The sequence below is a fragment of the Peromyscus eremicus genome, chromosome 20 (assembly GCF_949786415.1).
Source record: "Peromyscus eremicus chromosome 20, PerEre_H2_v1, whole genome shotgun sequence".
Classification (NCBI taxonomy): Eukaryota; Metazoa; Chordata; class Mammalia; order Rodentia; family Cricetidae; genus Peromyscus; species Peromyscus eremicus.
This window is the reverse complement of record NC_081436.1, coordinates 26392730-26420573: the sequence shown is the minus strand read 5'-3', so window position 1 is coordinate 26420573 and position 27844 is coordinate 26392730. Positions and strand designations below refer to the sequence as shown.

The following is a 27844-nucleotide window of genomic DNA, read 5'->3' as shown; positions in this document are numbered from 1 at the left end:
TACCTGAGACAGAGCAGATTCCCATGTCCCAGGGGAATTGTCAATGGCTTGGCCTTCAGACAGGTGCTCCACTGGTCCAGCTAGGACCCTCTCCAGTAAGAGAAAAGCCAAGGCCAGTGCTTCGCTGGGGATTCCCAGCACTGGTCTGAGCCTTCAGAACCGGGAATTCTCCCTTTAGACACCCTCAGATACCCCTAGCAGCACCCCAACAGGACACGTCAGTCAACACTCCAAATTCTATCAAGAGTGGCATTTATTCTCCTCGTGGAGGTGCGGCGCTCCGAGGAGCTGGTGCTATTGTGCTTAGGAAGGAGGTCTGTCCGTCCGTCCGTCTGTCCGGCCGGCCCGGCCCCAAACGGGGGCGGAAGAGGGACACGGCCCGAGTAAAAATCCCAGCCTGTTGCGGGCCAGGAGTTATGTACAAGGTGGCGGGGCGCAGGCGAGGGGTGGGGGCGGGGCGGGCCGGCAGCCACAGCCCCCACCCGAGGGCCCCCCGCACCTCGGGCCCTACTTGTAGAATCAGTACAAAATAGGTGCTACCTAAACGTTCCTTCTACCTGAATTCGCTAAGTCGGTTATTGTGCTGCTTAGTTATGGGGGGCGGGAGGGGGCCCATGGCTTTCCACGGCGGCAGGGTGTGGGCGAAGCGGGAGATCCTGGCGGGCCCACAGCCCTTCCAGCCTTCTCCATAGGTAGGTAGACAGGAGTAAGGAGTGGGGCAGGGTGGGCGCCTCTGTGTGCGTGTGCATGCGGCACAGGCTGGCAGGCCCAGGCTAGGAAGTGTGGGCATTTCTTTCGCCAGGTGGAGTAAGGGGGTTGGATATGGGCACTGCTATGCTAGGCCTGCGGGTCCGCACCAGGAGGGTAGCCAAGCTTGGTGCTGTGATGAGGCTGGCCATACCATATACTCCAGCTTGTTGCACCTTAGCGGCACAGAGACAGCAGAGCTTCGTATCTCAGGGAATCAGAAAATGGGTACCTGTATGGGTGGCCCTGGAGAAGCCGGCCCTGAGACCCTGGGACCTGTCCAATTTGAGCTGGGAACATAAGGCCCAAGTCAAAGGCAGAGCCTGACTACATCCAGCATAAACGAGGAACTGAGGTGGGTAGGAGAGGCCATATGGGACCGGGGATCCAGCCCTCTGCAACTTCCTTCCACCCTGGCCTAACCCATGCTTGTTGGGCCCCTGTCACTGACAGGCACCTCCCCCCGAAGGTTGCCACATCTCTGAAGGATTCAGGATGGGCCTGGCAAATCGTAGGTACCCAGTGATGGGTCGGTGGGTGATGAAGGACTGACAGGCTGTGGTTGATGCCATTCCATTCCAGCCTCTGGAACTATGACGCCTGCCGGGCTCTGCCCTGGGGTAGGGAATGGGGAAAGAAAGTCTGCGTGGCCGGCCCCGCGCAGCATCCCTGATCTAGGGGCCTATGGGATGGGTAGGGCAGGGGATACCTGATTCTCAGTAACTCTAGAGGCTGCGGCAGCTTCACATGCAGTGCGCATTATTGCTCTATAGTCTGCATCGGACTAACTAAGAGGAAGGGGAGCGGGCAGCCCCGGGAAGGGTTGGGGAGAAGGGTGGGACCTGCATGCAGTGATGTCACAAAGGCGGCGGCCAATGGGGCGGGCCCTTGGGGTAGGGTCACCGCCGAGGCTTTGGCATAGACGGGTGAAAGTTGGCAACCGAGTGGGGGCGGGGCCTGGGCCTCCGGGAAAGGGCCGGCCTCTGTGAGGCAAAGCTCAGGGGCAGAGGAAGTGGTCCTGGACAACCTAAGCCCCGGGCGTCGGCGGGAAGAATGAGGGTTCGGCGCCCCCTCCCTGACCCGAGTGCAATCCGTTCATAAATAAAACGTATAAATACAGAAAGAAAGAAACCCGACGCGTCCGCAACCCCCCCAGGGGGCTTTACCCGCAAAGCAAATACAGAGGTGTGTAGAGGGCAGTGGCACGCCAGCCTGCCGGCCCGGGTATCCGTCCTCCAACACCCGAAGCCTGGTGAGCGAGGGAGGGGGCCCCGGGGCAGGGTGGGATCAGGGTCTGAGTAGGTCGGATAAGTTCATGCGATTCCGATATGCGTCATTATTATTCGTTATAGAGGACAGAGCCCCGGAAGCCGGGCTGGAAGAATTCGGATTTGGCAGAGGATGCGAGGCGAGGGTAGGAGGGAGGCTCGGACTGAGGCCCCAGAAAGAACCCGAGGGAGAGGGTTGCCGCCGTCCGCGCCCCTCCCCATCCCCAAATCGTCTAGCACTCCCGGGAGGTCTGCAAAGCCTGTGGAACAGAACGCCTCTGTGGCCCGCCTGCTCTCCTGCTCCTCCTCCGGCCAGCTGCCCGGGTGGAGCTGACTCCCTGGACGCCGGGCTGAAGGCTTGGCCTGGAAGGCTTGGGAAGGGGTGGGGAAGACCTGAGTCTCTGCAACGCGATCCAGGGGCGCAGAGGAGGGAGGAGGGCGCTCCTTACCTCACCTCACCCCTGTCTTCAGAGACCCAACTAAGAGATGAGGTTCGGTTCTGGGTCTAGTCGACCCTATTGCTGGGAGAAAGCCTGGGGCACCCTGGAGGAGAGGGGAGGGGTTTCGGGGTGGGTCTCCCCTCGGGACCCTATTGCTTGAAGGGGCTGGCAAGGCTCCTGGCGAGCGGGGCGGGGTGGGGCCGGCTCCCTACCCCTATTGCTGTGAGGAGGGGCCCGCCCTCCAGCCCCTCCGCCCGGACGCCAGCGGAGACTTCCCTGGGGGGCCCGTATTGCTAAGAGCCGACCTGGCTGGCGGAGGCCCCGTTGCCCTAGGCTTGAACCGGGCTGAGCTGCGGCGGCGCAGGGGTTGCGGGGCCGCCGGCACCGCCCTTGAAGCAGGCTGACTCGTAGTGCTTGTTGAGATAAGACTTGAGCGCGAAGCTCTTCTTGCAGCGCTTGCACTGGAAGTGCTTGAAGGCGGAGTGCGTCTGCATGTGTGCGCGCAGGTTGGAGCGGTCTGCGAAGGCCTTGCCGCAGTGCGCACAGCCGAAGGGTTTCTCGCCCGTGTGAGAGCGCATATGGCCCTGCAGCAGCCAGGGCCGCGAGAAGGCTTTGCCGCACACGCCGCACTTGTGGCGCAGATCGTGCGTGAGCAGGTGCATAGCCATGGCCGGCATGGACACGTACACCTTGCCACACGTCGGGCAACGCCTCGCCAGCTGGCTGTCCAAGCTGCGGTGCGTTTGCTTGTGGCGGCTCAGGTTCGACGACGTGGCGTAAGTTTTGCCGCACTCGCCGCACGCGTGCCGGCCACCAGCGCCCGTGGCTCCTGGCCCCGCACGAGCCTCGGTGCCCGCCCCCACGCGCGTACCGCCCCGACTAGCCGACCCTGATCCAGAGCCTCGCGTGCCCGGCCCACCCCCACCTCCAGTGTCGCTGTCAGGGGCCGCCACCGAGGCCGTGGAGGGGGCCGCGGCAGCGTTGGCATTAGCAGCCTTACGGCGTGAGCGCCCGTCAGTGATGAAGAAGGCGTCAGCCGCGTAGCCTTCGCTGACCGCCGCGTCGCCGTTGATGTAGCCGCCCGCAGCAGTAGCCAGCTCTGGGCGAGGGGTGGGCGGCGGGGCTGAGCCGGAGGCCGCGGGACCCAGCTCTCCGCGCACAGCCGCAGCGTACATAGGCTCCGGGGATGGCCCTTTGAGCAACGCCGCCGCCTCAGCGTCGCCATCGTAGACAGACGCAGGCCCCACGTAGTCACTGAGGTATCCTGCAGGCGGAGGCGGACAGACAGACAGCGGGAGGGGAACGGAGCAGCGGGGCAAGACACACGCAAAGCGGGCGGCAGGAGACCGAGGAGACACAGCGGGAGACGTTGGGGTCCGGAGGGAAGGGCGAACGAGGATTAGGACAAAGGAGAAGGGGCCGGGGACCACAGGGCAGAGAGGATGGGGACCGTGGGGAGGGGAAGAGAGGAGAGAAGAGAGACAGCCGAGGATGAGACAGGGCCAGGCAGGGCTCCTCCCCCGCCGCCCAAGCGCCCCGCCCCCGCGCAGGGAGGAGAGAGAGAGAGAGAGAGAGAGAGAGAGAGAGAGAGAGAGAGAGAGAGAGAGATGCATCTTCGGGCGCGGCTGCCCCCCTTCAGCGAGCCTCAAGGTCAGGGGGGAGGGGCGGCGCTCCTCTCTTCCTCCTCCCCCTTCCCCTCCCCCTCGGGTTCTCCCCACTTCAGCAGTTTTCCCTGATTATGCAACACACTGCAGACCCGCCGCGCACAAAGCCAGGGCCTCCAGCCCAGAGACCCCGACGGTCTTTCCTCTTCGGGGTCCCCTGGGGCCTCCTTTAGGCCCCAGTAGCTGCTTCCAGACTTGATGCTGTCCTTCTGGTTCCCTAGGTGTGCCAGCAAAACCCTAGCGACTTCTGCCTAGGCAGCATCTCTCTCCGGCCATCAGCAGTACTTCTCTGTCATCTCCCATCTCTCTGACCGCTCACTGGACTTGATCCCCTACCCTGGCAGCTTGAACTCATTTACCTCTACCCACTACTTTCCCTTATCCTGGGTCCTACTTTGGTCCACACTCTCTTCTCCCCATGGCCTAACACTTCTGGAGACCTTCTCAAGCCCCCCAACAGGGCACTAGGAAGACTGCCAGGGCATCCACCGGGGGACACATTAATAGAGGCAAGCTGCAGGTGGACACTGTTTATACCAGTAACTGCAGTTGTTCCCAAAGTACAAGATGGATCTCACAATCTCGGAATCATAAATGCATCCCCTTCACAATGCAGGCTCCAGCTCTTTCAGGGTTACACGTAGGCTCTCAGAAATCATCAGCCCTGGTGTCCTCTCACAGGGCATGCTGCCCACTGACCCTAGCACTGGAACTTGCCTCCCACATATGCAGGGTCACATATGCAGCCATCCAGACACACTCTCAGTCACATGGTGCACAGCGGCCTCGGTGTCACGTGGTCTCATGTAGTGGCACACAGGCAGGCACACACACAGGGTCACACACAAACGCACAAAGTCACATGGCCACACGCAGTCACATGGGCCCACACAGGCTTATGCTCTTGCAGGTCACACTTGCTCTGCCACCCCACACTGCTGGCACCCCTGTCCCCTCTTGCCTGCATGCTAACAGTTGTCCTTGAACTTGGGCATCCTTACACAAAGAGCCTCCCCTGACTCCAATACCTTGGCTTCCCTTGCTCACCTCTTCCTCCCTAATCCTGAGTCCAGGGAAGATACTGCTGTTGCCTCTTCTGGTACCTAGGCCCTGACAGGTGGGTGGCCCTGCCAGACCCCATGCCTACTCCCTAGAGCGCCCAGCATTCCCTAGACAGCCCTAGCAAGGGGCTTTGAAGGTGCAGCCAAAGAAAAGTGAAATAGATCCAGATTTCTGGGTGTGGGTTTGCATGTGCCCATATAAGTGGGTCTTGTTATGTCAGCAGGTGTCTGTGCAGCAGTGTGTGGGTCAGTGTGTGCCTGTAGTGCTTCTTGTTCCTGATCCCTCTTTCCTACCTCTCCTGTACCCACACTCTGCCCAACCTTGGAAGCTGTCTGGCCTTACTCTGCTCCCCTTTCCTCAGCCTTCATTCTCGGTTCCAGCCTCGGGCTGCGGGCTGCTTCCGCTGGAGCTACATCCCCTCCTACCCCGCCACTCCACCCCCACACTCTGGCCACCCACCCCTTCCAGCAAAGCCCTGGGCCCTGCCCCAGCTGCAGTCCAGAGCGCACCTTTATCCTGCAGTCGCACTCCCAGATCGCTGCGGGCGCGCCCGTAGGAGCTGTCGAGGTCTGCCGAAGAGAATGTGTCAAGTTTGACCTTCTTAACCAGGAAGGACCTGGGCATGATTCCTGCGGGGCTCCGGCAGTAAGGGCCTGTAGAGCCGGGGCTCGGGGGGACTACGTCCGCGGCGAGGCCCCGTCACCATCCGAGGAGCGGTGGAAGCAGTACTGTCCCCAGTCTGGCCTGTGGATGCTGCTGGGCGAGTGTGATCCTCTCTCTTCTTTCTGCCCTGCGTCTCCTCTTCTTCCCCTCCGGATCCCTCCTCTCTCTTTCTCTCTCTCTCTTTCCTTCCTTCCTTCCTTCCTTCCTCCTCTTCTCTTCTTTTCTCTTCTTTCCTTCCTTCCTTCCCTCCTCTGGTCCCGGCTTCCCAGCCCGCAGTGCCGCCCCTGGACAGGCGGGGGAGGAGGCTGGGGGGGGGGCGGAGAGGGGGGGAGCGGCTCCGTCCCGGGCCCGGAGGCTGCGAATGGGTGCAGGGCTGGCCCGGCCCCACGGCCCCCTTCCCCTCCCCCCCCCCCCCGCCGCGGCGGCGGAGCCTCAGTCAGCGGCGCCCCATGCCCCCGGGGGCGGCAGCGCCGGGCCAAGAGAACACGACAGTGGCAGCGGCAGGAGCACCAGCAGCTTCAGCACCGCGGCCAGCGCTGGCTAAGGGCAGCACCGCGGCCAGCGCCCGGGCGCGCTCAGCTGGCGCTGGCGGAGAGGGGCGGGCCACCCGGGCTTGGTCGCCGGGCGGGGGTCCTCGGCGGGGGTCTCTGGGAGGCTGGCTTTATTGTTCTGCAGTCGGAGCGGGCGGCGGCGGCGGCGGCGGCGGCGGCGGCGGCGGCGGCGGCGGGCGGCGGGCGGGGGTCCTCAGGGGGAGGGGTACTCAGGGAGGGCGGGCCGAGGGAGGGAAGGCGAGAGGGAGGGACGGGGGTCCGGGGGCGGGGCTCCGCTCTCGGACAGCTCCGGGGCAGGCCTCCTGAGCCCGCGAGCCTCTTCTGCCTGCCGCCGAGCGCAGCCTCTGGCTTTTAAAGCCAAGCGCTGGGGGAGGGGGTGGGCGGGGAGGGGAAAAGGCCGGCGGAAATGGCTGCGCCGGGCTGGGCCGGGCCAGGGTCTCCTGGGAGGGGTCCTGGGGATGCCTCGCTTTGACTTGTGCGGAGTTCCCCGGTGCAGCTGGGGGGAATGGCGACCCGATACTTGGTGGCATAGTCGGGCGTGGGGGGGGGGGGGGGAGAGGTGGGAACTGGGCCTGACACTCGCGCACCCCCGACTCTGGTTCTTTTGGGGAGAAGGCGAGCGGACCTCAGCCGGGTCCCCGCCGCCCCGTATGAGGTCTGGAGGTTAGGCGCGGGCTGTGCGGAGGCGGGGAGAGGCGGGCGGGCGACCCAAGGAGTGAATGCTGAGGCAGCGAAAACGCAGTGTGGAAGCCCGTGGTGCGCCCTGTGCCGCAGTGCCTCTTGCCACTCTGTCACCTCGGCTGACCCTGTGCCCGCTGGAGGGACCTCTCTGCCCCCGCCTCTCCCGCGGGACGGATGTCCAGCACAGTAGCGTCGTAGCAGGCTGAGTGTGCGTGGCGAGAGGGACTGCCATGCCCCGGTTCCCGAAATTCCGCTTCATCGAAATTCCGCTTCATTGGTGGTTTCCGCCCTTCCGCGCGCCTGCAGCTTCCCCAGGCGGGCCCGCAACCAGGCGAATAACCCTTCCCGTGGCCGCCCGCCCGGAGTTTGCAGCCCCCATGACGTCAGGCCCAGCGGCCAATGGCGGGGCACTGGGGGGTTGGGGGGCCTGACAATGGCCGCGCGCGGGTGCATATGTCCCCAATTAGGGCCGGGCGCCGCCATTGTCCCTTCGTCGCCCCCTCCTCGCGTTGGGGGGGTCTCTGAGCCGAGCTCTCCCCCACACAGCCTGCTCGGACCAGCGACTGCGGTCCCGGAGCGGCTAGCGGGGACGGCCGCGCGGTGACCTTTTACGGACGGGTCCGGCGGGCGCAGACGCCCGGGCAGCGCGGCAGCGCTGAGCTCAGCTCCCCTCCTCCGGCCGCGTGCTTGGCTGCCACCTGCCTCCACCGCCTCGCGTCCGGCCACGGTGGGTGTGAGCTACCTGCCGCACGCCGAGCGTGCAGACCACTCGCCCGCTTTTAGGCTAGCGGCCCAGCTTCTCGGCGGCCGGGACATTCATCTTGCGTGGCAGGCGCTCCCGAGGGGGCAAGGGCGGGTGCGGCCTCCCCCTTATCGCTGAGCAGCAGCCGGCGAAGCTCGCGGTAGGGGGTGGGGGGCGAGGGTTCCCCCGCCAGCCACGCCACTAGTCCCGGCTCCTTCCCAGAGGGGGAAACGGCTGAGGCGCAGCCGGAGGCGTCGGGCCAATTAGCATTTTGATTGCTGGACGGGGGTGGGGGTTCATCTGGAACAAGGTCTAATTACCAGACGGACCCTCGGGGCTCAGGCAGGCTCGATCCCCCTCACCCTCCGTTTGCTGCCTTCTTCTGGTCATTGTCCCCGCCCCCAACTCTATCCTCCCACTTCCTCTAGGTCCCCTCACAGGCCTAGTCATCCTGTCTAGTTCTGTCCCTATACTTTGCCCCTCGGGTCCCTTCATTAGTCGTGGTCCTTTGCCCCTTCAGTCTTTCCTGGGTCAACCCTCTTTTCTCCATCCCTTCATATAATCTCTGTCCTTATATTCGATACACACCCCTCCCCCCCTTTGTCCATCTCCCCTCTCTCCTTTGGCCCCTAACGCCCTTGATGAGAGAGACCATGCCTGGACACATGTGTCCTTGGGTCTCAGGGGCAGGCAATACCGAGGGAACTATTCAAACAGGCCTTGCTCTGGCTATGGTGGATCCCTCAGGACTCCCCACCATGGGGGATGGGGGGCACAGCTAGGAGGGCAGCTGGGTCCAGGCCTTGGCCATCAGTCCCCACCAGCCCAGGTGCATGGAGCACATGGGACCCAGGTGCAATTACTTGGGCACTCCAACTGGCCTTGTGAACCTGCCCCCCTGCCCCCACTTTCATCCAGAGATTCCCCCGACCCTTGATCCAACCAGAGAGTTGAGGAATAGTTGACCAGTCATTTTGACAAGTTGTAAGCTCCTTTACCCAAGGCCTCACAGAGTCTCTTCCATTAAGAGTTGCAGCCTGAGAAGGCTTTGTAGAGGAGCAAAGCAACCCTCAGTCAATGGATAACTGCAGGCCCTACGATCTTGGCTTTCCTAGCAGCTCCCACAAAACCTCCTTGTGAGGCTCTCTTCTTGCTATTTTGGTCCGACTTTTATCCCTTTTCAGTAAGGGTCTCAGTGTTCATTCTGTGAATGTCTTCCTCTGCCCAGGTTCCATCTTGCAGGAAGGTTTAAGGTGGTGGTGGGCGGGGATATAGGATGGGGTGTTGCCAACAGCCCACTGATGTGTCCAGGCCCTTGTGATCTTGTCCCACCTAGGGAATCAATGGACAGCCTCCCTGGAGGGTCCACCCCTGGGCTGAGACAGGTGATTGACAGGGAATGGGAAGTTGTATTGGAATCACTGGTGGGGACAGCTTCTGTGGTGACTGGGTGGATGAGGTCATGAACAGGATGAGGTCAAGGCTGTAGTAGGAGGGAAAAGGAAGCTAGTCCTTGAGACTTAATTCAGCCACAGTGATGAGTACGGGCTGGCCATCGTAGCTAATGACATGGCTGAGCTAGGAGTCCTGGGAGAGGATGAAACCATCTGCAAATTCAGTAAGGAGCAGGTGACAAGATACCTTACTTCCAAGCCAGGGGCATCTGTGGTGAGAGAAACAGTAGCCTCCAAAAAGGGTTGCTGGGTTAGGGGGTAGCACAAAGGGAAGCTACCTCACCTGAGCTCACTAGGACAGGTTGAAGGTCCAGAGAAGGTCTACTTCAAAAGGCCTGAAGGGCAAAGCAGACTTGGTCCTCACTGAGGCAGAAACATGGAGGCGATGTTAGTTACTTTCCCACTGTAACTGATATCACCGGAGGGAGGTAATGTTTATCTTCAGGTCATGGTTTTAGAGTTTCCAACCCCTGGTCCTCTATTGTCTCTGAGCCCTGTTTAGGCAGATCATGAGAGAAAGGCAGAGCAAAACAGTTACTCACTTTGCAGCAGCCAGGAAGCAGAGAGGGATTGTGGGGGAGGTGCTGGACAAGGTACATATTTCCAAATCACAACCCCAGTATTCTGTTTCCTCCAGCTAGGCCCCACCTACCAATATCTACCTTTTTTTTTTAATTTTATAATTTATTTTAATCTTACATATCAGCCACGGATTCCCCTGTCCTCCCTCCTCCTGCCCCCTTCTCCCCCCAGCCCACCCCCCATTCCCATCTCCTCCAAGGCAAGGTCTCCCCTGGGGATTCAGCTCAGCCTGGTAGATTCAACCAAGGCAGGTCCAGTCCCCTCCTCCCTTCACCCAAGCTGAGCAAAGTGTCCCAGCATAGGCCCCAGGCTCCAAAAAGCCAGCTCATACACTCAAGACAGGTCCCGGTCCCACTGCCTGGGGGACTCCCAAACAGTTCAAGCTAAACGACTGTCTCATTTATCCAGAGGGCCTGATCCAGTTGGGGCTCCTCAGCTATTGGTTCACAGTTCATGTGTTTCCACTAGTTTGGCTATTTGTCCCTGTGCTTTTTCCAATCATGGTCTCAACATCTCTTGCTCATACAATCCCTCCTCTTTCTTGCTGATTGGACTCCTGGAGCTCCACCTGGGACCTGGCCTTGGATCTCTGCATCTGCTTCCATCAGTCATTGGATGAGAGTTCTAGCACGACAGTTAGGGTGTTTGGCCATCCAATCACCAGAGTAGGTCAGCTCAGGCACTCTCTCGACCATTGCCAGTAGTCTATTGTGGAGGTATCTTTGTGGATTTCTGTGGACCTCTCTAGCACTTTGCTTCTTCCTATTCCCATGGGGTCTTCATTTATCATGGTGTCTCTTTCCTTGTTCTCCCACTCTGTTCTTGATCTAGCTGGGATCTCCCGCTCCCCTAAGCTCTCTTTCCCTCGACCCTTGCCCTTCATTACCCCCACTCACGTTCAGTTTGCTCATGTAGATCTCATCCATTTCTCTGTCATTGGACGATCCCTGTGTCTTTCTTAGGGTCCTCCTTACTAGGTAGCCTCCCTGGAGTTGTGAGTAGCAGTCTAGTCATCCTTTGTTTTACATCTGGTGTCCACCTATGAGTGAGTACATACCATGTTTGTCTTTCTGAGTCTGGGTTACCTCACTCAGGATGATTTTTTTCTAGATCCATCCATTTGCCTGCAAACCTCATGCTGTCATTGTTTTTCTCTGCTCCATTGTGTATATGTACCACATTTTATTTATCCATTCTTCAGCTGAATGCCATCTAGGTTTTTTTGTTTTGTTTTTGTTTGTTTGTTTTTGTTTTGTTTGTTTTGTTTTGTTTTGTTGAGACAGGGTTTCTCTCTGTAGCTTTGGCTATCCTGGAACTCACTCTGTAGACCAAGCTGACCTCGAACTCAGAGATCCACCTGCCTTTGCCTCACAAGTACTGGGATTAAAGACTTAGCCACCACTGTCTGGCTACTACCACTTTCTTTTTTTTTTTTTTTTTTTTTGTTTGTTTGTTTTTGTTTTTTGTTTTTTCGAGACAGGGTTTCTCTGTGTAGCTTTGCGCCTTTCCTGGGACTCACTTGGTAGCCCAGGCTGGCCTCGAACTTACAGAGATCCGCCTGGCTCTGCCTCCCGAGTGCTGGGATTAAAGGCGTGCGCCACCACCGCCCGGCCTTACTACCACTTTCTAATAATGCCATACTATGATTCCATCAATGGGTTGATGAGTCCTGGTAGTCAGTCAGGTTCCAAATGCCCCACCCCTGAACTTTGTTCCATTGGAATCAGGCCTTCAATTTTGAGCCGTTTGGAGGAATACTTTATATTCAAACAACGACAAAAGCCCAAGTGACTGGGGATCATAAGAGTCTGGATCACAACGGGACGATAGCTGTGTCCTTGACAAGTAAGCAAAGCACAGGAGCCCGAGTTCAGGCACTGAACCCATGGGAAAAAGCCAGGCTTGGTGGCATGCACTTGTAATCCCAGCACTGGGAAAATAAGAGCCGGCCAGAGCTCATTGGCCAGTCCACCTAGCCTGCTTGGTGAGTTCCTGGCCAGTGAGAGACCCTGTCTCAAAAACACACACAAAAAGTAAATGATGTTTCTGAGGCAAAACATCAGAAGATGTTCTCTGGTCTCAACGAGCACCTGCACACACACATACACATACACATGCACGCACACACTCGTGCGCACGCACAGAGAGCAAGTATCAAAGCAGTAAATATTTTCATTAAATATAATATCTAGTATGCTATAAAAAGGAACTGTGTGAACTTTTATAGGATCCCAAAACATGCCAAAAAAAAAAAAAATACAAAATAACAAAAAAGACCAAAAAAGCCGGGCGGTGGCTCACGCCTTTAATCCCAGCACTCTGGAGGCAGAGCCAGGCAGATCTTGTGAGTTTGAGGCCAGCCTGGTCTACAGGGTGAGTTCCAGGACAGCCAGGGCTACACAGAGAAACCCTGTCTCAAAATAAATAAATAAATAAATAAACAAACAAACGAGAGAGAAAACAAAAGGAGGAAAAGATTATGGCCAAAATTCTCCCAAATAACCCACAGACTCTCCAGCACTCAGGAGACAGAAGCAGGCGGATCTCTGAGAGTTAAAGTCCAGCCTAGTCTATGTATCAAGTTCAGGACAGCCAGAGCTACCTAGAGAGAAGCTGTCTCAAAATAATAAAACAAAAACACAGACTCGCATTCAACAAACTCCACACACAAAACAGGAAGAGTACCAAGGCGCATCTTATAGTGAAATTGCTTAAACGCAGCGATGAGACAGGTGTGGTAGGACACAGGCCTATAATCCCAGTCTCTGGGGAGCAGAGGCGAGCAGATCAGAAGTTAAGATCCTGTCTTAAGCAAAATAATCAACACCCCCACACACGCACACACAAAAAAGTTGCAGCAGCAGGGAAGAGCCGAGTCTCATAGAGAACAAGCCAGGGCTGGAGGGATAGTTCAGTTGGTAAAGCTCTTGCCACACCAACCTGGGACCCTGAGCTCACTCCCTAAAAACATGAAAAATCTGGCTGTGGGTACAAGCTTGTAATTCCCTTGGAGAAGGGGAGACAGGAAGGTCCCTTGGGTGCCCTGGCCAGCCAGCCTAGGCTACTCAGTGAGTTCCAGGCCAGTGAGAGACCCTGTCTCCAAACACAGGGAGATAGCTCCTGAGACATACCACATAAGGCTGACCGATAGATTCTACATGTGCACTCACGTGACTACACACACACAAGAAAACAGGCCAATGAGATGGCTTAGCAGGTTAAGGCATTTGCAGCCGAGCCTGATGACCTCGTTGATTCCCAGCATACACATGGTGGAAGGAGAGAGCCAGCAGCCGCCAGTTGTCCACTGACACCCACATGCACAGACACAGACACACAGACAAAATAAATGTGATTTAAATTTAAAAAAAAAATGGAGCCAGGCGGCAGTGGTACATGCCTTTTATCCCAGCACTCGGCAGAGGCAGGCAGATCTCTGTGAGTTCTAGGCCAGCCTGGTCTACAAGTTCCAGGACAGGCTCCAAAGCTACACAGAGAAACTCTGTCTCAAAAATCAACAACAACAACAACAACAAAAAAGTCAGTCATGGAAGGAACCCTTCTTTAATAATCCCAGCACATAGGAGCAAAGGCAGATGAATCTCTGTTTGAGGCTAGCCTGGTCCAGGTAGGGAGCTCCAGGCCAGTCAGGGTTAGATAGTGAGACCCTTTCTCAAAAACAAAAACAATGAAAAAAAAATATTTTTAGCCGGGAGGTGATGGTGCACGCCTTTAATCCCAGCACTTGGGAGGCAGAGACAGGAGGATCTCTGAATACATAACTATAATTTTGCCACTGTTATGAATCATAATGTGAATATCTATGCTTTCTGATGGTCTTAGGGAACCTCTGTAGAAGGGTCACTTGATCTGCCCCCATAGGTCGCAACCCATAGGTTGAGAACCACTGTTCTAGGGGACCCAGACGAATACAACCTGTATACAAAACTATCATAATGAAACCCATTATCATGGATAATAAATATATGCTTATAAAAATGGAGTGCTCACCACAGATGAATGGATAAAAAACAGATTACTAGTGATATAGCTTAAGGGAAGAACACGCTTGGTGTGTCGGAGGTTACTTCCCAGTATTTCAAATGAATGAATGAATGAATGAATGGTAAGTAAAAAGTTAAAGGTTGCCATCAACCACCAAAAGTTAAGGGTGAGACAAGACTCTCCCTTTGAGCCCACAAACTCTGGTCTCTGGAGCTATGAAAAAAAAAAAAAGTGACTACTGACATAAGTCCTCCAGGTCCTTGGTACTTCGTTGTCCCAGGAAACCAATACTGTTCCACTCAGATTCTGAGCTGGTTTGTTTGCTATGCAGCTGGAGGTGAAGCCCCTGCTTCCCACATGCTTGACAAGTACCCACTCACCCCCACCCCCTCTGCTGTTTGCCCTGCCCCTAAGTTCTTTTAGCCTTGAGTTATGCTGCAAGAGAGACTTCAGATGGAGAGAGAACACTTCCATTTTCAAGCAAAATCTGGAGGAAATATTTCCTATATAGAACTCACTACGCTAAAAAGTTAATATTTTTTTATTATAGTTACCAACATGAAAAACTTTATTTTATTTTTTGGCATTTTCAGAGAGGGTTTTATGAAGCTCAAGCTGGTCTCAGACTCACTGTGTAGCTAAGGATGAACTTGAACTTGACCCTCCTTGGCGTATTATAGGTGTTCACCACCAGACCTGGTTTTATGCAAAGCTTCAGACTGAACTCTAGGCTTTGTATAAGTGAGGCGAACATTATCCCAACTAAGTCACATCCCAAGCCCTGCAAAAGGATTTTATTAAGGAAGAGCCTCTAGGCATAGATAACATCTAGGGCATCACCTGTGAAATGTTTTTGGTGTCAAGGTTAAGTCCAGAGTGTAGGTGTTAAGATTTCTCATTTGGTGAGGTCAAAGACTAGAGGCAACATTCACAGTTTGTTTTTGTTTTGAGGACTACAGGGTCCCTCTGCAGTCCAGGCTGGTCTTGGACTTGGGCCAGTCTCTTGTCTCAGCCTTCTAAGTGCTGACATTACAGGCATGAGCTACCACGGCCAGCTCTTCCAGCAATCTTTTGTCAGCCACAATACTTTGTCCTAGAGGCCACCTTGAAGAGGTTCCTGGGTGTGAACCTTGCCTAATAACAAATCTAAACAGTTGAAAACCTACATGGTGTTTAGAGGAGTCCTACTGACTTGCACTAAATGAACTAGACCATTCAAAACAAAAAGAGACCCTCAAGCTTCAACGTTTTTTTGTCAGTACAGACAAAGCAAGCCAAGAATAAGGATGGTTAAAATAACAAAGCCAAGCCAGGCAGTGTTGGCGCATGCCTTTAATCCCAGCACTCAGGAGGCAGAGCCAGGCAGGTTTTTGTGAGTTCGAGGCCAGCCTGGTCTATGGAGCGAGATCCAGGAAAGTTGCAAAGCTACACAGAGAAACCCTGTCTGGAAAAACCAAAAAGGAGGAGGAGAAAGAAGAGAGAAGAAAGAAGAAGCAACTGGAGCAGTGTAAGGTTCTAGAGCAAGGCTCTACTTCAGGGCAGCAGGGTATCTGCTGCTGCTTCTACTTAATTTTTTTTCAGTGCTGGGGTTCAAACCAAGGACCTTGTACATGCTGAGTAAATAAATGCTATACCACTGAACTACATTCCTGGTCCCAATATGTTACCCAGCCCCTCTCCATTTTCTATGAGACATGGTATCACTATGTAGCCTGGCTGGCCTGGAATTCGACATGTAAACCAGGTTGACTTCAAATTCAGAAGAGGTTCTCCAGCTTCTGCCTCCCTAGGATCAAAGGCCTGCACCACCACACCTGGCTAACTTCGTTTATTAAAGCCAGCCTCCTAAATGCAGGGATTAAAGTGCACACCTCCAGGCCGGTTCAATATGTTACATTTCTATGATTAATATGTCAAAACTAAGAAACCCAACATTGATGACACATTATTAACAGAACCCAGGCTTTATTTGGAGTTACCGATTTCCTCACCAGCGTCCCCTTTCTGTTCCCGGTGCCAGCTCATTCAAGGTGATGCACTACATTTAGGCACCCTTGTGGTCCCTTGGGGTCTGTGATGCACTTAGCCTTTCTTTGCTCTCTGTGGCTTTTTTTTTTTTTTTTTTAAGGAATGATGTCCAATTTTGTAAAATGGAATATTTCGTAGATACTTCAACTGGGCTCGTTATGTAGTCCAGGCAGGCCCAGAACTTGAGAGACTCAAATTGCTCAAGCACTGAGATCCCACGCATGGGCCACCATACCTTTCTTAAGTTGACGTTGGTCTACAGTTGTCTGTAGATGAGGGTGACCCAGTCTTCCCACTGAAGTCTAGCGATGGTATATGACACACATGATTTGAAGTGGTATCTGTCTAGGTGGTCCACTGTCCATTTACCAGTTCCCTCTTCTATACCCTACTTTGGAAGCTGAATACAGCCCACATTCCAGGCTGTCTCCATAGCAGTATCTACTGACGATGGTCCATCTCTTTGTCATTAATGTACATGGCGTGGGGGCTGGGTTTTTAATTCTCAGGACTCTGCACCTGACAACCCCAAGGGAGGACTGTGCCTGAGGACCCTCGTGTGTTTCTGCACCTAACATAGATACTCAGACTCTGGACTTCAACCTGAGTGGAGGGCTCAATGACATGAGACCTCAAGGGTCCTGGAAGGAGTCTGTGTCTTGCAGGGGAGACCTAGAGGGTGTACTCTGTTGGACTGCTTACACTTACAGCCCTGCTCTTCCTACCTCCTAAGGGTCATCCAACTCCTCCACACAGTGATGGCTTTTTTTTGTTGTTGGTTGGTTGGTTGGTTGGTTTTGTTTTTCGAGTCAGGGTTTCTTTGTGTAGCTTTGGAGCCTGTCCTGGATCTCGATCTGTAGAGCAGGCTGGCCTCGAACTCACAGAGATCCACCTGTCTCTGCCTCCCGAGTGCTGGGATTAAAGGCGTGCGCCACCACCGCTGCTTTCTTGCGTAACTTCTGTCCATGGAGGCATCAACATGTAACACATTTAGACATATGTTGAAACAAGTGCCTTCCAGGGTCTGCTCTCTTATTATACCCTCTCTGAAAGCCAACATCTAGGGGACCTCCTGAATGATTAGATGCTACTTGGAAAAGGGTCCTGCATAATGGCAGGTCATCTTGGACATTGTGGCCCCAACCAAGTTCCTAGCTAGTATAGCTACATGAATGATCCAGCTCCATAGGTGGAGTACACCCTGCTCCCAATCATACTTATAGCCCTAATCATCTTCCTTGTCTGCCCATCCAAGAACATGGTTCTTACAAATATCCCATCACCTGCTTCAAAATAAATCTTTTGGAACAGGAATATCTATACACTAGTATTCTTTTAAAAATGTGTGTGTGTGTGTGTGTGTGTGTGTGTGTGTGTGTGTGTGTGTGGTGTGCCCCCTTGTGAGTACAGGTGCCCACAGAGACAAGAGGGTGCTAGATTCCTTGGAACTAGAATTGCAGGCAGTTGTGACCCCACTTCATGTGGGTGCTAGAAACTAATGTTGGGTCCTCTATAAGAGCAGTATGATCTTTTAACCACTGATCCTCATCTCTAGCCCCCCAATATGCCTTAAATGTACTCAAATGAGACCTACATCTTGTAGGCTGCCTTCTCTTTCTTTACCTAGAGTTCCACTAGTTCCCTCCCTCTCCCCACTTGTACAGAGCTAGTGAACCCCTTCTCTGAAGTCAAGTCCCCATCTTACATAACATAGGTTCCCTCTCCTCCCATTCCGGGTTCCCAGTCTCTGAGGCTCTTCCTCTGCCTCTGTGTCAGATACCAGATTGACATCCCTGTACACCTTCTCATCTACTACCCCTACTGAACTGCCAGACACATCTTACCCGGGGCCTTGGCTTTGTAGACACATCTGGAAAATGTGGTGGTCAATTTTGTCAACTTGACTGAACTTAGAAGCACTACGGGGAAAAACTGCTATGTATGTCTATGAGCCCCACCTTAAATGTGGGTAGCAATATCTTGTGGGCTAGCTAGCATACTGGATTGTATATAAAGGAGAAAGTGAGCAGAGCACCAATATTCTTCTCTCCCTGCTTCCCGACTGTGGATACAAATGAGATCAGCTCCTCTCTGCTCTGGCTTGCTATGCCTTCCCCACCAAAACAAGGCGGATCCCATCACCCATGAGACGATATAAACATTTCTTCCCTTAGGCTGATTCTTCTCAGGAATTTGGTCCCAGCAACAGGTAATTGATAGAGATGCAGACCTGTGCATGCAGCTCCTTCCTTCTCCCCATGCCTTTCTGTTAAAAAAAACAAAAAACAAAAAACCTCCCATGCAGGGATAAAAGTACAGCTCAGTGGGACATCATTTGCCTAGCACCCATGAGTCCCTGGGTTCAAGCCTCAGATCTGTAAAATAATTAAATACTGAGTAATTCTGCCCAGCAACTTCAGGCCTAACTCCCCTTAGAACTCTTACTCCGATCCTGGTCACCAGCCCCTGTGCCTAGGCCAGAAACCCTGGGCCTCACAAGAAGTGCCTTTGCTTCCCAGGCCCTACCTACCCAGTAAGTCCTTCAAGCTGTGACCTCAGCCGACTCCTCTTTGCAGTTCTTGAAACCTTAGTGCTTCTAACTTGTCCTTCTCTTGCTCACAGGGCTTCTCATTGAACTTCCCAGCCATTTTCCATTGGCATTGGCGTGACTAACAATTTGGAATTTTCCAAGGATGTTTTCTGTCCATCATCCTTTCCTCCCCATCCCTCTTCCTCTCTTTTTCCTTTTTTTTTTTTTGTCCCAACGGATTGATGAAACCCATGCCTTGCACGTGTGAGCTTCATCCTACACTCCAGATCCCTCATTAAACTTTTTTTTTCCAAGACAGTATTTTATTACCTTCATACTATCAAACTTCTGGTCTCCACCTCCTGGGTGCTACAATTAAAGATGTTCCACTCTGCCTAACCCCTTAGTAATTTTTATTGTTGAGACAGAGTCTCTGTAGCCCAAAGCTGGCTTGGGACTCACAATGTATCAGAGGATGACCATGAACTTCTGATCTTCCTGGTTCTATCCACCCAAAGCTGAGATTATAGGTGTGTGCCTACTCCTTAACAACGTTTTAACGAAGACTCCATATTTCCTTCCATCTTTTCGTTCTCTCTTTCTTTTTTTTTGGGGGGGTTGGTTTGGTTTCTTTTCATTTTTATTTTATTTATCTTTATTTATGTGCATTGGTGTATGCATGTATGTCTGTGTGAGGGTGTCAGATCTTAGAGTTACAGACAGTTGTTAGCTGCCATGTGGGTGCTGGGAATTGAACCCAGGTCCTCTGGTAGAGCAGTTGGTGCTCTTAACCACTGAGCCATCACTCCAGCCCCTTGTTTTTGTTTTTTTGAGACAGTGTTTCTATGTGTAACCTTGGCTGTCCTGGAACTTGTTCTGTAGACCAGGCTGGCCTCAAACTCAGAGACAGATCCACCTGCCTCTGCCTCTCAAGTGCTGGGATTAAAGGCATGCACCAGGCAAGGCTCCATATCTTCAACTTGTGGCTCTACTAACTATGTAGCTAGTCCTGGTACCAGGGATGTATGCCAACATGTTGACCACAGAGCCAGGTGGACAGTGGTCTTCTGTTCCCATGGCAGCCCCAGGCACCAGGAGGCCTCAGGTGCTAGTGTGGGAATGAGAGTGTTCTGCCAGACAAGGATGCTCATCAGAGACACAAAGCATATGCCATGGTGGGCGTGGCAGCTTGGCCGAGGACTCTGGAAGCCAAGTGTGCATAAGCAACATTGGGGTATGGAGTCGCATTTATGCCAGAAGGCCCAGGGCATATCATCTGACTCTGCCCCATATCACTGCTGGCTGGACTAAGGGCAGGTGCTTAAGTCAAACAGACCAATCATATTCTGACTGCCGGGCTTCATTGGTTAGCCCCAATTCAGCATTGCTGGCTAAGAGGGACAGGAAGTCCTAAGCCTAGTGATGAGTTCAGATACTCAGAGGCCTGGTTACATGATACTCTCCTCGCTTCTTCTAACCCAAACTGTGGGATTTGCTCCAGAGGCCGGAGAAGATGGGATTCTGGAAGGTTGTGCTAGGGGAAGACCCTTAATGGAAGCCCCCTCAAAAACAAACAAACAAACAAACAGAGAACCACCTGGCTGGAGATTGAAGCAGCTTTAGTAAGAGGAAGGCTAGTAGGTGGGGCTGGCTGGCCGTCCCTCCAGGACGGGGATAAGGACAGTGTAGGGAAAAGGAGGTTGGGGTTCAGGCCCTAGGGTTAAACATCCAGGTCGGTGACACTTGACTTCGCGTAGGCTTGTGCTTTTCGATGCACAATGCCAGGGTTAAAGGTCGCCCCCAGCGGCCAGTGGCGGACCACATGACGGTAGGAGGCGGCCAGGTAGTCAAAGTAGTTGATGTTGAGTTTCCGGGCAATGTGCCGGCCCAGGAATTCCATTTGCTGCGAATAAGTGAATGGCAGCCAGGTCTCCATTCTCCACATAGGAGAATCCCCCCATCCCCCACCACAATGCTCTTTAGGTACCCTTTCCCCTTACCAGGGAGTATCCCTACCCCCGCCTAGGATCCACGGTGCTCCCTCCACCCTTCGCAGAGCGGAGGCCTCACTAAAGGGACTGTGCTATATTTACCCTCCGAGTGGAAAATAGCCCCACTCAAGAACTCTAAGCAGCAGTTATCTTTGGGGGGGCTGGGGGTGGGGGGGTGCAGGACCTACCTCATAGCGCTCTGACAGCTGTACCAGCACAAGTGGCTCTAGCTTGTGGCCACAAAGGACCAGCTGGAAGAAGCACCTGCCATAGGCTAGCAATAGATAAGCAACTGAGCCAGGACCCTAACCTCCCAGAGCCCAGGGGTAGGATGGTAGGGGTTGGGCCTCCAGGGTGGGAGCGTCCAGATGGACTATTGGCCCTTCCCAGCTCTGAATCCATGTCCCTCTCCCTCTACCCTCTCGTATCCCAGACATCACCATCAGAGCTGAGTGTCAGGCGCACGTAGACCAGATGCATTGGCCCCTGACATACAGTTCGGCCACTGATGGAGAAATGGTACATGCCACGGGTGTGGTTCAGCACCAGGCGGCGCCGGGGCAATGAGGAGATCATGAGCCACAGACCTATAGCCATGCCATAGGCAGGAAAGCACCAGGTCTCCTGCTTCTCCACCTGTGGGCACCAAGGATTAATAGGGAGGTGAGTTCTGGCAGGAGGTTCCTGGGTGGCCCTCACGCAGAGAGCTGTGGGGTGGGGTGCAGGACCTCTGACCTGTTTCAGGGTACCAGTGCAGACCAAGACAAGGCAGAAGATAAAGAGCAGCATCCCCTTCCAGAGCGTGTCCAGGAAGTACTCTAGCACAAAGACTGAGGACAGCATGATCCGGCACATAAGGACAGCCAGGAGCTGCCCCCAGGCGTTGGACAGTACCAGGGATTTGGGGGAAAGAGCCCACCCAGTGGAGGTTCTCCATGCTACTACAGTGCCTGTACCCACAAGTGCCCCTGCCTACCCTAACCCATCCAGGCGTCAGCCAGCCTCTCCACTTCTAGGAACCTGGCCATGCTGTCCCCTGCCTACCATCCGGCTGCTGCTGCTGGAAGGGGTAAAAGCTGTTGTGCTTGAGACGCCTGGCTAAGTGACGCTCAGTAGAGAAGAGTCCTAGGGCCCAGAGCCAGAAGTGCTGGGCAATGGCAGACGTGGAGAAGCCACCGGTCTGTTCCTTGGGGACCTGGTTAGGTAGAAGTAGTCAGCATACGGCTTGCCCACTGCCATCACCCACTGCCTCTATACAGGACTCCCACCCGAGACAACTCCAGGGTGGCAGGTTCAGGAAGGAACAGGAGTGGCCAGACAAGAGAAGGGCAGGGAAGTAGGCAGCAGTCCAGGCTGGGCTGCCTGGGTTCTAGAAGTTCAGGGCAGAGGGTTCTAGAAGGGGCTATTCTATTGACCACACCTTCCTAATGAGCATGCACTCTCTGGTCAGTCTCCACTACCTGGAAGGCAGCCTGGCTTCCTCATGGCTGGACAGCCTAAGTCAATGCTGCCCACATTGTCAACTCCCGGATTCTAGTGGCTGATAAAGGCCTCTGTACCTTTTTTTTTTTTTTCCCCACCATTTTACCCCTCACTGCCTACCCTATCCTCAGATAACTGTGTTCCAAGGGTGGAATTCACACAGTTCAGGGGTCAAACCCTGCAGTGAGCAGACACAGCAAACCCTTGGGCTAGGACCTAAGAGCCATTCCCATAAACACAGGCCTGGGCTGCTGTAGCCTGCACCATCAGGTACGACCCCTGTTTTTCATCCGACCACTTACTCTAAAGACCATATGTTGGTCCATGCTTGTAAGCCTGTCACTTGGGAGGCTGAGATAGGTGGATTGTTGTGAGTTTAAGGTCAGCCTGGGCTACGCTGAGTTCCAGGCCAGCCTAGATTAGTGTGAGCAGAATCTCAAAGAAAACAACAAAGGACCATACAGAATGCTTAAAAATACTTTATTGTAACAAAAGCTCAAACATTTCCAAGTGAAAAGGGGCAGGGAAAAAAGCTGGTAGGTGTCTGAGTTAAGTGGACTATCTGGAAGCTAGTGGGCTTGTAAGTAGCTGCTCTAGACACCACTGGACTTCCTCCAGGCCCCGGTAAGCACGCTTCAGACCCCTGGGGAGGCACCGGCAGGACTCCAGGTTGAGATACAGCAGCCCCGGGCAACTGCTAATCACAGAACTGTGGAACAGGCAAGGCCATGGGAAAGTGAGCTGTGGGCCAGGGAGCCCTCTCTGCCCTCACTTTACACCAGGCCTACTCCCTATAGCCACCCAGGCCTAAGCTTAGTTCTCTTGATGGCCCCAAGCAGGAGTCTGGCCAGTGCCTATACTCTGCTTGGTCCCTGGAAACGTGAAACCGGGAAGGACACCTCTGGTTCCCCAAGTCAGATACGGCACCAAGCAGTACGAGAGTCAAAGAACCAGAGAAAGAGGCACTGACCTGACTGTGCTTGGTGTGACTCGGGTACCCCTTAGGTTGAGAGAGCACAAGGCTGGGTGTAAGCCCCCAGAGGTGCCAGAGAAAACGGCTAGGGCCTGTTCCAGGTCTTTCTCGCTGAAGCCTTGGCCACTGAAGTCCAGCTCCCTCAGGGTGTGATACCACTTCTGGGTCAACAGGGGGCTGCCTTTCTTAGCCAGAGTCAAGCCGTCAGACATGCCATACAGGCCCAGGTAGAGTTGCTCCAGCTCTGGGATGAGAGAACTGAGTGTGAACAGGAGGCAGGCAATGATTCCCACATCCCATCTACCACGCAAGGCCAGCTGACCTTGACATGGTAAATCACACAGGCCAGTGGGCGTGATCCGAGCACAGCCTCGAAGATCCAGCAGGCGCAGTTTGGGGGAGCAATGGAGCAAGCGGCCCAGAACCTCATTGCTCACAAAGTTGCAGGTGGAGCCAGCCAGGCAGAGCTCCTCAAGGCTGGGGAAGCCTGGTCCCTGGGGCACCCCTCGTCCACAAGGCTTGGGGAGCCAAATCAGGTTCAGCAGTCGTAGCACCTGTGAGTCGGGAGGAGGGCCAGGCTGCAGACACGTTGCCAAGAGGCAAGTGGGAGAAGGTAGAGCACAGATACCTGTAACCGGGGGCAGCCTTTCTGCAGAGCCTCCACAGGCAGCTGCAGGGGGGTGCTGTTGCAGTTCATGCCAGTGCTGACCTCCAGGACTTGGAGCTGGGGGCAGCAGCTGCCCTGTAACGGTGGGGGAACACACTAGGTCAAAAGCCTGGCAGCTCCCATGCAGCTCTGTTCCTGCCCATTCACCAACCTACCAGCAGCGCACCCAAGATGGCTGTCGTCTGGGAACTGTAGGTCAGCCACAGCTTCCGCATTCGGGACCCCGCTTCCTCCAAGAAGCTCACCACAGCTGTAGACTCTACCTAGGGGTCCAGCACAGGGGGGGGGGGTGTCACCTCACAAGGGCCCAGGCTTTGTCAGGGCCCCTTGGGGCACAGGACTCACCATGGAATGGTGTAGGTCCAGGCTGTGGAGCTGGCAGCAGGCTTTTGCTAACATGACCAGCGTGTCAGCAGTCACATTGTGGCAGTCTGAAAGCTTGAGGAAGGTGAGCCGGGGACAGAACTTGCTAACCAGCTGTGGCAAGAGAGAGGCCATCTGGGGTCGGGGAGGGCAGGTAAAAGCCTACAGAGACAACGGACGTCCTGACAAGCCCATTCTGCCCATGCCAGGCCCACTTGGGTGCCTTTTCCTCTGGCAACTTCCTACCTAAGGTGTCAGCAAGACAGACCTGAGCGGGCAGGCAGACATCTCTGTGGGGCAGCGCCAAGGGCACTGTCCCGACAGTGGACAACTCAAATGTTAACAGCTGGTGTTCAGGGCAGTCTCAAGCTCTCACCTCCAACACAGGGTGTACTTGAGACTTCCAATGGATGAGGGTCAACCTCTGGAGCTGTGAGAACCTGGGCGACAGCAAGGCCCAGTTGCGCCAGAGTCCTCAGGCTGCCCCTCGGGCCAGCATCCTCCCTACCCAACACTGATGCGCGGAGGCACAGGCCGAGCAAGGGAATGACAAGGGACCCCCCTCACCGATTGGGTATGAGCCACTCCAGGGAAGCAAGGAGCTTCTTCTCTGCCTTAAGGTTGCCCTTGGCAGCCCGGCCAACCAGCGGAGGTGACAGGGTCACAGTGTGCCAGAGTGCAGGATGGGAGGTGGCTTCATGCCAACGGCGGCAAACGCGTGCAGCCCTAGGAGAAGAAACAGTTCGCTGAGAGTGCATGACTTTCCGTGAGCGATGCCTACAATAAAGTGTCTTAGGAGCAGCATATCTGCCCTCGCAACTTGCGGCGCAGTGGTCTTAAAGCCAGGCTTTGGGGGCTCCATGCGGAGATAGGTGCCAGAGCACTCGTGTATACCCGTTGAGATGCTTTGCCCTCTGCCTTGCAGCTCCACCTGCTCAGTGCGCCAGTCCATACCCCGGCAGGCGCTGTTTAGCGTACCTGCCAAGAAACGGCATGGGCCCATGAGCCGCAACCAACAACCCGAAAATATGCACCAGGACTTCTAAGGGAATACGGTCTCCCCAGCCGGAGTCCGGGCCCTGATCCGGCGACGGCTCAGGTCGGGGCTTGGCCCTGTGCTTGGCAGCCGCCGTGGGGCCGCGAGTCGGGGGTCTCGGAGCGCGGCGAGGGGCGCGCCTGTGCGCACGAGCGCGGGTAGGTTCCAGGTCCGGCAGCACGAGCAGCATGCTGTCCGCTTGCTGCAGGTGGTACCCAGAGCCGCGAGGGGCCAGCCTGTCCCACCACCAGTCCTCGGCCGAGCGGGCCCGCGCGTCGGCCCGCTTGGAGCCCCGAGCTCGACGCCGAACTCGCCCAGAGGATACAGGAGCCATAGCTCCGGTACCTCCGCTAAAGCGGAAGGTGGGTGGGTGGGCTGGGAGGAAGGGGCGTGGCCCCCGACCTCAGATCTTCCACTACACTCAGCTTCCGGGGGCGGGACTTCCGCCGCGAGGACAGCGGCTTTGCGGGCGTCTTCTTCCAGTTCTGGGGCTGGGATTTGGCTGAGTCCCGGACCTAGCGGCGTGCTCCTGGTGCTAGGCGGGCATCTCCGGCCCCACGGCCCAGATGCACAGCGCTCGGCGGTGGAGCCCTGGGTAAAGCCAGCCGGCCACGCCCCTCGCCGACCCGCGCCGCTTGCCTTGGAGTTCGCTGTGGTCCTGATTGGTTTAGCAGTGCTGAGACTTCATTCTCCTCAAGCTGCAGGGACTGCTCCTTCGCTGGTCCTCCTCCCCAGAGCCACGCTTTAGGCCAGCTTCTTGCTCTCCCGCTTGCCAGTCTTGCTCTGTGGGGTCCCGGTGCAGGCTTCCTTGGTGCGTGCAACTCTTGATCAATCTGCCTCCTCCCTTCAGGTGCCTTAGTCTTGCAATTTGTTTACCTCAGACCCCGGTTCTGTCCACTCGCCTTTTTGTCTCCTTCCAGCAGGAAGAGGTTTGGCTCCTAGAGTAGCTAGAGGAGCAGCTTCGGACCTACGTGGGGAAGAGTGGACTGTTATCCTGCCCCCTTTGACCTAATGGCAGCACCTCCGCTGGGCCGACTGGTGCTGACCCATCTGCTGGTGGCCCTCTTCGGCATGGGCTCCTGGGCTGCGGTCAACGGGATCTGGGTAGAGCTGCCTGTAGTAGTGAGAGAGCTCCCGGAGGGTGAGTGAAGAGAAGTGGGTGGAGGTGGGCTGCAGGTGCTCTTGGTTCCTTAGCCTGGGGGGGGGGGCTTACGCAGTCTCCTCCCTCCACTGCAGGTTGGAGCCTCCCTTCGTACCTCTCTGTGCTTGTGGCGCTGGGGAACCTGGGTCTGCTGCTGGTGACCCTGTGGAGGCGTTTGGCCCGCGGCAAGGGCGAGCGGATCCCTATCCAAGTGGTGCAGGGGCTAAGCATAGTGGGCACAGCCCTGCTGGCCCCTCTGTGGCACTATGAGGCCCCAGTGGCAGGGCAGCCCCACTCTGTGGCCTTCCTAACGCTGGCGTTTATATTGGCACTGGCCTGCTGTGCTTCAAATGTCACTTTCCTGCCCTTCCTGAGCCACCTGCCACCTCCCTTTTTACGGTCTTTCTTCCTGGGCCAGGGCCTGAGCGCTCTGTTGCCCTGTGTGCTAGCCCTGGTGCAGGGGGTGGGCCGCCTTGAGTGTCTGCCTGTGCCTGAGAATGGTACCACTGGGCCTCCTATCAAGATGTCTTCCATCAACTTCCCAGAGCGCTTTTCTGCCAGCACTTTCTTCTGGGTGTTGACTGCCTTTCTGGGCACTTCAGCTGCTGCCTTCCAAGGTCTCCTGTTAGTACTGCCATCTGCACCATCTGTACCCATGATGGGTCCAGGGCTTCGGGTAGGAACTCCAGGAACAGAGGAGGAAGAGGAAGAGGAAGAGGCCTCACCTTTGCAGGAGCCCCCAGGCCCGGTGGCAGTCACTACTCCCAGCTCAGACCCTAAGGCCCTTCAACTGTTCTCTTCCCGAAGTGTCGGTCTACTGGGGCTCCTGGCTGTCACCAATGCGCTGACCAACGGTGTGCTGCCTGCCGTACAGAGCTTTTCCTGCCTGCCCTATGGGCGCCTGGCCTACCACTTGGCTGTCGTACTGGGTAGCCTCGCCAACCCCCTTGCCTGCTTTCTGGCCATGGCAGTGCTGTGCAGGTGCACATGGGCCCCAAGCCCCAGAGGGGAGGAACTTGAGGTCAGCCGGGGCCTGGGACAGCCAGTCCTGAATCTCAGCCCATCCTTGGCAGGTCTCTGGCAGGGCTGTATGGTCTGTCTATGCTGGGCATGTGCTTTGGAGCCTACCTAATGGCGCTGGCAGTCCTAAGTCCCTGCCCTCCTCTGGTGGGCACCTCTGCAGGTGTGGTCCTCGTGGTAAGTATAATGGGGGCATGAAAGAGGAAGAGGGCTTGTCTCAGAGCAGGGGGATTTCGCGTTGAGCTTGCGGCTGCAAAACTCCCCTCTACCCCCACTTCCAGGTACTTTGCTGGGTACTGTGTGCGGGTGTGTTCTCATACGTCAAGGTGGCCGTCAGCTCCATGCTGCACAGTGGAGGCCGGCCAGCACTGCTTGCAGCTGGTGTGGCCATCCAGGTGGGCTCTCTGCTGGGCGCCGTTGCCATGTTCCCTCCCACCAGCATCTACCGAGTGTTTCGAAGTGGAGAGGACTGTGTGGACCAGTGTAAGCCTTGAACCTGGGACGTGTGGGACTCACATCACCTCACTTGGTCTCCACCTGGAGATTGCCACATTGACTGAGCCCTGTGGCCCACGGTGGCCTCCCTACTCACAGATACACTCGTGGATTTTGCACACTCCATAAGAGACCTGGCTTTTGAGAAAAAGACCAGGATGAGGACCAAAGAGCAGGGCCTGGAGCCAGGGATAGGTTGGGGCTGTGGCCTTCACCCTGGGACCTTTGTGGGATTTGCACAATAAAACATTTCTCTCCA

The 27844-nt window shown here is 55.4% G+C and overlaps 4 protein-coding genes across 11 annotated transcripts; 1 reads left to right on the top strand and 3 right to left on the bottom strand.

Annotated features, from left to right (window-relative positions):
- Window positions 1-235: 235 nt before the first annotated feature.
- Window positions 236-6041, bottom strand: Scrt1 (scratch family transcriptional repressor 1). Its single transcript, XM_059248038.1, has 2 exons — window positions 5691-6041; window positions 236-3719 (listed from the first exon to the last, which is right to left on the bottom strand). Exons 1-2 carry the CDS (start codon window positions 5803-5805, stop codon window positions 2785-2787), a joined length of 1050 nt encoding a protein of 349 aa, XP_059104021.1. The 5' UTR covers window positions 5806-6041; the 3' UTR covers window positions 236-2784.
- Slc52a2 (solute carrier family 52 member 2) lies at window positions 3484-27844 on the top strand. 5 transcript variants are annotated; one of them, XM_059248034.1, is made up of 6 exons: window positions 3484-3714; window positions 20842-21071; window positions 25853-26070; window positions 26166-27051; window positions 27144-27267; window positions 27372-27844. In XM_059248034.1, exons 3-6 carry the CDS (start codon window positions 25941-25943, stop codon window positions 27582-27584), a joined length of 1353 nt encoding a protein of 450 aa, XP_059104017.1. In that variant the 5' UTR covers window positions 3484-3714; window positions 20842-21071; window positions 25853-25940; the 3' UTR covers window positions 27585-27844. The 5 variants fall into 5 exon arrangements, with proteins under 5 accessions (XP_059104017.1, XP_059104016.1, XP_059104020.1 ...); XM_059248033.1 differs by having other exon boundaries at window positions 25850-26070; XM_059248037.1 differs by lacking the exon at window positions 3484-3714 and having other exon boundaries at window positions 20805-21071; window positions 25850-26070.
- Tmem249 (transmembrane protein 249) lies at window positions 20020-22216 on the bottom strand. Its single transcript, XM_059248022.1, has 7 exons — window positions 22193-22216; window positions 21677-21832; window positions 21453-21603; window positions 21144-21238; window positions 20849-21044; window positions 20597-20682; window positions 20020-20320 (listed from the first exon to the last, which is right to left on the bottom strand). Exons 1-7 carry the CDS (start codon window positions 22214-22216, stop codon window positions 20138-20140), a joined length of 891 nt encoding a protein of 296 aa, XP_059104005.1. The 3' UTR covers window positions 20020-20137.
- On the bottom strand, window positions 22354-25326 carry Fbxl6 (F-box and leucine rich repeat protein 6). Of its 4 annotated transcripts, XM_059248032.1 has the most exons (9): window positions 24872-25325; window positions 24461-24619; window positions 24270-24333; window positions 23876-24007; window positions 23686-23793; window positions 23492-23605; window positions 23186-23417; window positions 22861-23107; window positions 22354-22599 (listed from the first exon to the last, which is right to left on the bottom strand). In XM_059248032.1, the coding sequence occupies exons 1-9, from the start codon at window positions 25261-25263 to the stop codon at window positions 22449-22451; spliced, it is 1599 nt and encodes a 532-aa protein (XP_059104015.1). In that variant the 5' UTR covers window positions 25264-25325; the 3' UTR covers window positions 22354-22448. The 4 variants fall into 4 exon arrangements, with proteins under 4 accessions (XP_059104015.1, XP_059104013.1, XP_059104014.1 ...); XM_059248030.1 differs by having other exon boundaries at window positions 22861-23417; window positions 24872-25326; XM_059248031.1 differs by having other exon boundaries at window positions 23186-23605; window positions 23697-23793.